The sequence below is a fragment of the Corella eumyota genome, chromosome 5 (genome assembly GCF_963082875.1).
Source record: "Corella eumyota chromosome 5, kaCorEumy4.1, whole genome shotgun sequence".
Taxonomy (NCBI): Eukaryota; Metazoa; Chordata; class Ascidiacea; order Phlebobranchia; family Corellidae; genus Corella; species Corella eumyota.
Genome location: NC_137494.1, coordinates 6,740,217 through 6,751,775, shown reverse-complemented (window position 1 = coordinate 6,751,775; position 11,559 = coordinate 6,740,217). Strand labels below are relative to the sequence as shown.

At 28.5% G+C, this 11,559-nt stretch overlaps 3 protein-coding genes across 5 annotated transcripts; 1 reads left to right on the top strand and 2 right to left on the bottom strand.

Annotated features, from left to right (window-relative positions):
* Position 1: 1 nt before the first annotated feature.
* LOC145752693 (katanin p60 ATPase-containing subunit A-like 2) lies at positions 2 to 4,696 on the top strand. Its single transcript, XM_082569014.1, has 14 exons — positions 2 to 132; positions 291 to 422; positions 627 to 769; positions 1,169 to 1,317; positions 1,456 to 1,583; positions 1,724 to 1,823; positions 2,059 to 2,213; positions 2,877 to 3,053; positions 3,178 to 3,275; positions 3,484 to 3,594; positions 3,670 to 3,759; positions 3,821 to 3,893; positions 4,043 to 4,150; positions 4,288 to 4,696. Exons 1-14 carry the CDS (start codon positions 76 to 78, stop codon positions 4,417 to 4,419), a joined length of 1,653 nt encoding a protein of 550 aa, XP_082425140.1. The 5' UTR covers positions 2 to 75; the 3' UTR covers positions 4,420 to 4,696.
* On the bottom strand, positions 4,693 to 6,550 carry LOC145752700 (protein phosphatase inhibitor 2-like). 2 transcript variants are annotated; one of them, XM_082569022.1, is made up of 2 exons: positions 6,443 to 6,550; positions 4,693 to 6,101 (listed from the first exon to the last, which is right to left on the bottom strand). In XM_082569022.1, exons 1-2 carry the CDS (start codon positions 6,456 to 6,458, stop codon positions 5,617 to 5,619), a joined length of 501 nt encoding a protein of 166 aa, XP_082425148.1. In that variant the 5' UTR covers positions 6,459 to 6,550; the 3' UTR covers positions 4,693 to 5,616. The 2 variants fall into 2 exon arrangements, with proteins under 2 accessions (XP_082425148.1, XP_082425149.1); XM_082569023.1 differs by lacking the exon at positions 6,443 to 6,550 and adding an exon at positions 6,272 to 6,383.
* A 16-nt stretch (positions 6,551 to 6,566) lies between these two features.
* LOC145752694 (transcription initiation factor TFIID subunit 11-like) lies at positions 6,567 to 10,140 on the bottom strand. 2 transcript variants are annotated; one of them, XM_082569016.1, is made up of 3 exons: positions 9,824 to 10,140; positions 7,719 to 7,875; positions 6,567 to 6,722 (listed from the first exon to the last, which is right to left on the bottom strand). In XM_082569016.1, the coding sequence occupies exons 1-3, from the start codon at positions 10,045 to 10,047 to the stop codon at positions 6,567 to 6,569; spliced, it is 537 nt and encodes a 178-aa protein (XP_082425142.1). In that variant the 5' UTR covers positions 10,048 to 10,140. The 2 variants fall into 2 exon arrangements, with proteins under 2 accessions (XP_082425142.1, XP_082425141.1); XM_082569015.1 differs by lacking the exon at positions 6,567 to 6,722 and having other exon boundaries at positions 7,841 to 9,380.
* Between the last annotated feature and the right edge of the window lie 1,419 nt (positions 10,141 to 11,559).

Genomic DNA, 11,559 nt, shown 5'->3' with positions numbered 1-11,559 from the left:
AGTTTAAAAATTTTTGCAATCACAAGTCAATCTTCATTTAATTATTTGCTTATAAATTTTTCACACAATCTATAAATGGCGTTGGAACTAAGCTATCAGTCAATTAAAACTGCCAACAGTGTTAGAGAATCGGTAAGTACGGTCTTATTTGGGTGAAAATAATAAAATATTGTGTTTTTTTAATCACCAATCACAGCACCAAAGCTCTAAACTAAAAGGTTATATTTTCTTGCATTAACCTTAATATATATATTTTTTTTTTAAATTGAAAATATTTTTTTATTTTTTAGGAGGATCTGCGGCAAGAAACAAGAAAAAGAAATCTTCTTATTCTGGTGTTATCACATTTAACAGAGAATGGTTATCTTGAAACTGCAGCAGCATTGGAAAAGGAAGGAAATGTCAGTTTAAACAAATGGCAGGTTAGTTTTAAAAGTAAATAATTTTTTTAAATAAATTAAAGTTAATACTAAAAAAAATACACTGTAGGTAAGTTGCTAATAATATTAGAGGTACATAAATAAAATGTGCTTAAATATTAATTGCAATTAACCCCAAAATCTTACCAATTAAAATTAATATTTAACGTACTAAATTCTATTTTTTGCTATCTTAATATTATTTAGGTTTGTGATAACATAGATCTGGACAACATTCTACAAGAATATGAATCTTATTACTACATCAAGTTTCAAAAACATCCAAGAGTCACTAAGAAAGTGACGACAAGTGCAGAACAAAATAGAGCAAAGCTTAATCGCCCAAGGAGGTTGTTTAAAACATAATTAAATCTTTTAACAGTATAAAGTAAATTAATAAAATGATAGGAAAGGCTAGAAACGCTATTACCCCTATTTGTTTACTTGGGGGTGTAAGATAGCCAAGAATGTAAAAAAGTTTTACTTTTATATTATAGTTTGAGTAGTTGTTTGAAAAAATAAGACGTTTTCTAACTTGATCTAATTGTCCTAAGTCAATGTTGGATTTGTTTAAATATTAATCATTAACTTAAATAAGAATTCATTCATTCATAGAATTTGGGACATATTAAAATAAACATGACATGTATGCCTTATTTAAACATCATTTAAATATACTTATAGGTGTAGTTTTAAAATATTACTAAACTTTTTTGTGCTAATAATTTATTTTGAAAAAAAATTGGCAGATCTTTACAATCCACCAGCAGTGACCAAACAACATCATTACCACGCATATCAAGTGGTAACCAAAGTGCTCCAGTTGGGACTCGTAGAAGGCCAGGGTCAGGGGGTGAAGGAAAAAAGAAACCAACCCCAAGAAATAATTCACAATCTGGTACCGAACACCAAATTAATTCTCTTTTTTTTACTTTATTTGTCCTTCAGCTATTAATTTTTAAGTAAAGAGATTTTAAAAAAAATAATATTTTGAGTAATTTTTTTCGGTATTACATACAAAAATTTTATTATATAGAAATAGTACGTCAAAATGGTACAATAAATGAAAATAGTGATGGTGTTACAGTTAAAGCTTCAGATTTGGGTCTTACTGTATCTTCAGTGGCTATCAGGGATGAAAAAAAGAATGATAAATCAAGAAAAGTAAAACAAATATTTATTTTTAAAGAATAATGATGCAATTTATATAGAATTAAAAAAAATTATATTTCTTAATTTATCGAACTAGTCAATTAAAAAATTAAAATCTATCCAAAATTTTAAAAATTAATTTTTGATTTCAGGAAATTATTGATGTTCGTTCAATGTTGACTGATGCAATTAGAGGAGCATCGAGTGATATAATTACTAGTTCCAACACAGACAGACTTGTGAAACCACTTGGTAATTCATTAATATTTATAGAAACTTGTGTTAACAATTTTTAATATAAAAGATCAAATAAAAATAAAATGGTTAAATTAAAAAAACAGTATGAATGGCTTTGCCTATGGTCAGGTTTTAATAAAATTAACCATAACTATTAAAAGCTAACACTAAATTATGCATAAAAGGACATTAAATTTAACTTTTTTTACATAATGTTTGATTTAAAAACTCAAAAATTTTATTTTTTTAGGTGGGTTTGTTGGTTTTAATCATGAAATGAGGGAGTTAGCAACAGTTATAAGCAGAGATATTTATTTACACGATCCCAATGTTAAATGGCAAGATATAGTTGGTTTAGATTATGCTAAATCACTTGTTAAAGAGGCTGTTGTTTACCCAATAAAAGTAAGTGCAATAAGTAGTCCTCGAAATTTTACAATTGGGCAATTTAATGATTGCCTAAATGGTCCTTTTTATTTTTTGCCTTGTATATTTTAGTACATATTAAAATATTTCATTTGTTCAAAAAATCAGGAAATAATTTCTGCAAAATAAAGTAATATTATTTAAAAATTTTTTGATTTAATATAAATATACATTTTTTGTTATTGTAACTTCTCTAAATTTATAGTACTCAAATTACATTACTGTGTATCTGATTTAACAATAAACAACTGGGCTGAATGGAAAAACAGGAATTTAATTGAATAATCATACAATTGTCCACCTTCTTACATTGTCTGTGACTTTTAATTGCCCTCAAAAATGATATATTATCCAAGCGCTAGCGTATTAAATATTTACTTTGCAGAATGTAAGGTTGTATTCTAAATGACCTACATAGAAGTTATTTTTTTAAAATTAGGCACTATCTCATTTCCTATAATACATACATTATCATTTGTAGTTGTACTTATTACTGAATAACTATGGTGTAATCACTAATTGATTTTTTAACTGGTCAAATAAACCTTGCCTTTATATTTCATTAATTTTAAGTTAATTAAAACTAAAAAAATTAAGACTCTTTATATCAAAGGCATAACAAATCATGTTGTTCTGTTACAGTATCCTCAACTATTTACTGGTATACTCACCCCTTGGAAGGGTATATTACTTTACGGGCCTCCTGGTACAGGGAAAACAATGTTAGCCAAAGCAGTAGCCACCGAATGCAACACTACTTTCTTTAATATCTCGGCTTCAACTATTGTCAGTAAATGGAGAGGAGACTCAGAAAAATTGGTACCAATAATATTAATACAAAATTTTAGTTCTGTAGTACTGTTATTTTGGTTTTATTTTACATTTACTAAATCTATTGGAAGTTCTTTGTCTCTTTGATAAATTGTTTGTGTATTTTTTGCAGGTTCGTGTGTTATTTGAGTTAGCAAGATTTCATGCTCCTTCAACTATATTTTTAGATGAACTTGAATCTGTTATGAGCCAAAGAGGATCAGGACCTGGGTAATTGATTTATATATATCAACATTTTTAATACTAATAAGAATATTTCACACAAAAATCCGGTACAAAATCGATGCTACAATAAAATATATATATTATGTGTGTATAATACACCCTACAAACATATATATTTAGGATTGGTATAGCATCCTTTTCTATTACTTCTTTGGTATCATAAAAACTTTATTTTGTTAAACCTTTTTAACAGAGGTGAACATGAGGGCAGTAGACGAATGAAAACAGAGTTGTTAGTTCAAATGGATGGATTGGCAAGATCTGATGACCTCGTATTCGTGCTTGCCGCATCTAACTTACCATGGTATGTTTACTTATTTACATTCAAGATCGCCTTTAAAATGTATGTCATATATTTTACTGCTTCAATTTTTAAAAGGGAATTGGATCATGCAATGTTGAGGAGATTAGAAAAAAGAATAATTGTCGATTTACCAACTTGTGATGCAAGAAAATCCATGTTCCAAAGGTAACAGTGCTCTAATTATATAAAAAATACCCATTATAAATTTTACTATTTTGTTATTAAGATTTTTGCCCCCATGTAATAAAGAAGGTGGTTTGGTGATTAACACAAAATTGGACTACGACAAATTAGCTGAGGCAAGTTAAATTTTTTTTAATTTCCAGTGAATTGATCAATAAAACAAACTTCATTTTGTTGTTTATTTATCTGTAAATGGATTTTGTTTTGTTTTGTATTTTCTTTTTACAGCATGAAAAACTTTTCTTACCAAGTTTTTGTTTTGCAGAACACCTCAGGTTACTCCGGTTCCGACTTGAAGTTGGTTTGTAAAGAATCTGCAATGAGAGTTGTGCGGAAAATATTTACAACTTTGGAAGAGCACAAGGGTGGAAAGGTAAGTAAACAAAAATTCCAATATATTTTCAAATTTCCTAGGACTTATAATGCTTTTAATCTTATGGAATTGCAAAAAAAATTTTTTACTGTACCTTATTGTCACTTTTCGTTGATTAAATTATTTTTGTCCTACAGCAACTTCCAGACTTTACACTGGATACTATTACTACTTCAAATGTATTAGACGTACTTAACCACACTAAACCAGCATCTGGTAATTTGTCCAATAAGTATGCAGATTGGAAATCCAAATATGAATCTGTATAAGAAGAAAAATTCATACTTACATCGTTGTTAGGTGGTTTCAAGCACAATTTAAGAACAAAATATAGGAATTATTTATTTTTAAGCCATTGTGTTGCAATACCATATTGTTCCAAGACAAGGTTTGTCTTTTATGTTAAGAAGTGTAGGTAATTTTGTAAGTTATGTTAAGGTTTCTACAACTCTAAATGACTGTGCCTTTTTATATTTCACTGTTGTGCTTTTTACCGAAACTGTGTATATTTTAATCAATTCTTTTTAAAAAATAAATTCAAAATGTTTGTTAGGATTTATATTTAAATAGCAAGGAAAAGTTTAAATAAACATAATTTTCGGACCAAAATTGGCAGAAGGAAGTATATTTTGTAACAAAATCGACACTGAGTTGCTGGTAAAAAAGGCCCAGCAATTTATTAAACGTGGTTTGTTTTATAAGTAGACTTAACATGCAGTTAGAACTATAATACGAGAGCCAATTTAGCAGAAAATATAGCAAAATACTAAATTATGACTAATAAATTTAAATATAGACATGTTTTGCTAATACATCTTTTTGCCTAAAGCCAGATATTACATAGTAATAATAGAAAAAAATACATGAAGAACTTTTTAGCACTGTAAAGTAAAGAATTAATATTGCAAATTTTAGAAACTCTTGTCGGCACTTAATCATTTACAAATACATCAAATATAGTTTTGTAATAAGAAAACAACTAAGTATTCAACTCCAAACAATATATTTTACGTAAGACACTTTTAACAATATGTAATCAAAAGTATTCTAATAGGCACATTTGAAAAGGTAGCATTTATATGTTGAATATAAAAATGTTTTTTATTAAAGTGTATGAACAACAACAAAAAAATTAAGAAAGTTAATTTTATGCTTAGTGTATAAATCTCATGCTATATACAAAGCTGTATCAAATTGACAGTGTTTAATGCAGTAGCGCAAAAATCTTTGAAAACACAAAGTTAGAACCCTATATTTTTTAATGTGATCCCATATTATTTTGGTTTGCTAGCATTTTTGTGCTTCTAAATGCAAGAAAATGTTGCATTAACTTTCTCATTGGGTTGCAAATCAACAAAAATTGGACACTTCATGTCAGAAGCAGCAGGGAAGCATCACACAGTTAAGCAGAAAAGTTGACAATATGTATAATTTCAATAATTGTTTTAAGTTAAGCTGAATTTTTTTTATTCGTCTTCCATTTCTTGCATTTCTTTAGCAAGCAACTCTTTGGCCTTCTTGATATTCTCCTTCATGTTATAATGCTTCTTTCTTGTCTCTCGAAACCTTGCTCTCCGCTCTCTTTCCTCCTCCGGAAGATGACTGTCATCCTCCATGCTGTCATCGGAGCGAGCACTGTCCCTTCGCTCCCGCATCGTCCTCTCTGTGTTACCAGCAAGTCTCTCTGAGATGTCATTCGGATCAACTCCGGTGTTTTCTTGATCTTCGTCAGATCGATACGGAGTTTTGGGTTCGTCGATCTTCATGTGTCCATAGTCTTTGTCGCTTGGATGATATGTTGCTAAAATATTCATCTCGTCGAAAGTTGCTCCTTTGTTTTTCTCATGGTCGTGCATTGAGTTAGATTTCTTTAAAATGCTTTTTTTCGGCTGCTTGGACCCAGATGCAGTAGCCATTACGATTTTATTTAAATGTTTAGGAGTTGTTAAATCTAAAGATAGAAAAGTAGAATTTAAATAAAATAAAAAAATTTTATCAAAAAAGAATTTAGTTCAACATACTCTGTTGAAAAGGCAATTACCATAATGTTTTTACTGTAAATTAATTTCACATTGGAAAATGCGCAAAAACAATGTTTAACAACAAAAAAACACCTCTTACATTTGGACTAAACAAAAGTATAAAATAGTTCAACAACTAAATATAAATGTATTTGATGAAATTGTTTCTTGTGCATTAAGTCCTTTCCATCTCAATCCGTCTTTACTTTTAATAGTTATATAGCAATGTTAACTTTTATAATAAAATAAGGTTGATTTCTGTTATCATTACTTTGAAGTATATTCATCTTGGGTGAGTTTTATATTTGGTACTTCTTGGCTTTTAAATGTTCAAAGAATTTTGCTTTTTTCTTGAATATATTTCATCCCTTAAATTTCAATACACAAAATCCGATTTAAAATGGACACTGTGAAGGACTAGTAAATGGAACAATTTTCTTGGATTTTAGTCTCCGAACAGCCTCTCTTATGTGTCGGGGTTGTACAGGAGGTTGTTCTCCCAATTGTTCCATGACATCGAGAGCTTCCTCCATAACCTCACCAACAAATACCTAAAAGTGAAAAAGGGGCAAAAAATTAAAAATCAATTTTAACAAACAAATTTTTTCTGCTTGCTATTTATAAATACATAACTCAAATTGGTATGATATCAGGACCTAAGTTGAATTAAATTTTAAATAAACTTTTAGTGTTTTTAAACTTATCAACAATCTAAAACAACTTAAGTTTCGTATCAATTTTTTTATTTTTAATTATTTTAATTCATATACAAAATTTTTATTTATTTGTAAATAGCCTATACATTCTTTAAAATTATTCTTACATTTTACGTCAAATCAACTGAATTTTTTTTAATCTTAATACTGTAAAGCCCAATAGGATAAAGTTGTTAAAAAACAAATAAAGGCATCTACACTGAGACTGAAAACATACAAAAAAGACCTACTGCTAACAGATATATATTGACGCCTTCAAAATGTCAATGTATATAAAATCAATCAATCGAAATATAAATCTATCAACTTGAACGAAACAGTGAAAAACACTTAAGTATAATTACTTAGCACCACATTCACTCAGTAATTTGTTTAATATTGATTTCTTTGTGAACTTTTAAACTAAGTCTATTCTTAAAAATGTTTAAACTTAAAACAAAATTGATTTCCCATTTAAACCTTAAATTAAATAAAATAAACTATATACATTTCTAAAAATTGAACAATCAAATTTTAATCAAATTAAGTTACTCTATGAAACAGTTGCATTGCATACGGGCGATTATTTCTACAACTTAATCCAGTTATAATTTTATATACCCAAGAGACCTTCTTAACTTTAATTGTTCCATACATAAACAAAGTCACTGTAGTCTCTCCTACACCCTTATTATCCAGTTAAAAATTTGTTTAATAAAACCAAACACATAACAAAACCAAACACATTTCTGCATAAAAACCAGTATTTTAGGCATAAATATATATCCTATAAAAAACAAAAAATTTAAAATGTTTTTATTTAAAAAAATATATATTCTATAAATATTTTACCTTGGAAACACCTGCAACAGCAATGACAACATTTTGGGAAACACTGCATCCAGCAATGTTTTGCATGAGTCGTTTTATCGAGGCACGAGGAAAAGAGGATCTTCTGTACATCTCATATCTATTAAGTTGCTCCTCAGAAAATGAAGTGACAAGCCGACTTTAATAAAAAAATATTTTTTTAAGACTGTTGTGACATTAGCTAACATTTAGATAAATCCAAAATTATATTTTTTTTAAGAAATATTTTTAATTGTTGGTATAGGCCTATTCTTTAATAAAAAATCTTCTTATGCAGCTGTTCAAATGCTGCTTGGCCTTTTATGATTTTTACCAATAGAGTACCAAATGTTATTGCCCAATTTTATTGGTTACGATTGGTCAATATTAGCTTACCGATTTGACCACTACTTAGTCGGTAATAAATGTCAGCTATGTTCACAGAAAAGCAAAGATAAACATTGGTAAACAAAATAAAAAAAAAGGTAAACAAAATAAAAAATTCTAGCTTTAAAAATATATTTACGTTACAAAAGATTACACAAATTTTGAATTATGCTACTTTTATGGTATTTTAATTTACTCATTACTTTTATGGTTCTTATAAATCATTTTATTACTTTTAAAGTTCTATTAAAAGATGAAGTTTATAAGATTTTAACTTTAAAAAAACCAAGAACCAATTTAATAATTATATAACTTTTAAACAACACAAACCATATATGAACAGTGTACACTCAAAAAAGTTTATGATATTTCCAAAAATAAATGCATTAATAATAGGACTATAAAGACAACTACACGATATATTGCTCAGCAATATGAGCACACAAATTGTTGAATGGATCAAAGTTAAATCGATCCCGCCACATCATTTCTTGTAAATAGGAATTCAACATGTGCCTTGCACAACCCTTCATTCTTTTAACTTTGTATTTTTGGCGACTCCAGTACGACTCAATTGTTTGATTGTACAATCCTAAACTCGGCTCACAGAAATTAATCAACTTAGCAGATTTTTCGTCCTCAAATCCTAAGCCTTGAATCTGTCTGAAAGTTTTCCACTTATCCGTATAAATAGTAGTTCCCGGTTGTACTATTTTTTCAATGATTGGAAGAAGAGTTGTTGGATCTCGATTTTCAACGATCTCCATATATCCAATAGAAGTTTCTTGTGATCTTTCAACCATGCCAAGTACCCATATTTCTTCAACTGGGCTGCGGGTACGGTGATTTTTAATTTTATGGGAAAAACAGGACTCGTCCATTTCAATCACTTTTCCTGGTCCACCTAAGGTTATTGGAGATAGTTTGAAATGCCGCATACATATTTCTCTGAAGGAATAATACACATCCACCATCATTTTCGGAGAAACATTTGCCTGCTGTGACGCAACCTTCTCAGTTGACTCGATTCCCCATAGGTAGATTAAATGTATCCATTGTATGAGTTTTAAATGCGACTTTGCGAAAAATGAATTTTTGCGTACAGATATATTCGAATTTCGTCTGCTGCATTGCACATTTCTACATTTCCACTGATACTTATCGTTTATGTCGCCTCGTTTATTTAGAAGCATTGGATTTTCACAAAATTCGCATATCATCAATCCGGACAAAAGCGATTTATTTTGCATCCAGAGTAGCACTTCCTGGGAATTCTCACTTGAAAGTAAAGGTATTATGGTAGATTGGTAAAGATTATCGATTTATTATGGGTTGTAATAATGACCGAAATACATCTTATATAGCCTATTATATTATATATCTACCGATAGGTTACCATAACTTTATAATCCTGAAAAGTATTTATATTGTTCTTGTTAATTTAACTGTTCTCATAAAACAGTGCCATTATAATTCTGATAATTATTATTATTTTACAATAGAGTATCATTATTTTATATTTATAATAAGTTATAAATATATATATATATATTGTTCTTGTTACTTTTAAAGTTCTTATTTAAAATTTTAAAGAATCATAAAAGTAACATGATCTCGAATTTTAAACATAGTGTAGTAAATAACTGCATATTACGTATAGGCCAAAACAAAATAACTTAGATTAAGCAAATCCAACTATTAAACAAGAAAAGTTAACTTACTGCATTTTTAATCGCTCCTCTAATTCCGAAAGCTCCTTTTTCTTTTTTGAAGACAGCCCATTATCTTCACTTACACTCGTCATTCTGTCGAGGGCAGCTCGCTTTACAGGCTCACCACTAGGAGATTTGAAAGATGACTCAGACGTGGATGAGTGACTACGTTTTCGTGTCTCTTTTTCTGTGGGTGTGTTTGAGCTGGAAGGATGATTTACGTTATCCTCCATTTTTTGAGTGTGTAAAATTTATATTTTTTTGATAAATGCTAAACACTTAATGAAATAAGACCAAGAAAAATATGTAAATAAAATAAAAATTGCTTTAAATATTAAACATAAATTTATATTAATAAAAAAAATAATTTGACAATAAGGCAAGCAACAACAAACAAACTGTCCTCACTCTTCTGCCTATAAGTCAAAGAATTCGGCCATTCTTACAATAAAAACTATTTCTTTAAAAACATAATTACGGTAAGTTTTTGCAAATAAATTAAAATTTGCTCAAATATCTGCAAGATTGTAACTTAAAAAAAGTTAGAAATACTTTCCTACAATCTTACATAGATGTGGAAATAAATAAGCAAATGTCGTTCTGCTTGAAAAAATACTAACATAGAAAGTTATAATGCATCCACAAAAAAAAAATTTTTATTTTTGTACTTGAAACTGTTTGTTTAAAATAACACCAATAAAATCAAAAGGCAAACTTAATTTTTATTATTATAAAATATTGAACATAACTTTAGTTTATTGCTATAAAAAAGTATTTGTACTAGTAATGTTACATTTTTAATTAAGGCAATGTAGCTTTTTCTAAGTTAATAAAAGTTATATCAGCGCTCTCTTACAACACAGAATGTTGTTATGTCGTATTTGAAAAGTATTACCGAAAATTTACCGTAGCACATTATTCAACGTAAAATGGCACGTCCCCACATTTGTTCTCAATCATAATTACCCCCTTTACTTATCATTTAAATTTTTCTATTAAGTAATTTTGCTTTGTCTTAAATATATGATTTCTTAAACATGCAGGAAATCGTAAAGTTATAATTAACGTAGACGGCCTTTTTAATTATATCATGTGTATTTCGTATAGTAGATACATTGCCGTTCTAATCCAAATACATGCGTAGCCTAATGGACTTGAAGGAAAAATCGTAGCAATAAAGGAATAATTATAAAGTTAAAGCTATGCAATTCATGTTAATTTATTTGTTCATATATGTTATTAACCGCGTGTAGTAAAGACTGATACAAAGTTCCTAAAGAAAAAAGAATTTCAGAAAAGTGCCCAGCGCACTATATTTAAAGAAATTTCACTAAACGCATTCAGAAAAAAAGTTTTTGTCTTGCTAACAACAGGTGTTAGTGCTAAGCTTTACATAGATAGTTCAAGTTTTTTTCTAAGATGAGGTATTTTATATTATTATTTGTCATTGGGATGATTATATTTGTGGCATCAGAGGGTAAGTTTTTTTTTATATTGTTATGTATGAGAACTTCAAATTAATTACGAAAATTTTTTTGACAATATACCTAATTTTTAAATCACAAATTTTAGAGAATATTTTTTTAAATTAGACATTGGATTTACCCCACGTGATTTTAAAAACATCTTAATATTTAAAATCTCTTTTAATTAGACACTATCAAGACTCGAAGAAGAAGACGATTCGATCGTTTTAATACAAACCCGAAACGTATTGATCGAACTTTATCTCGAACATTGATCTT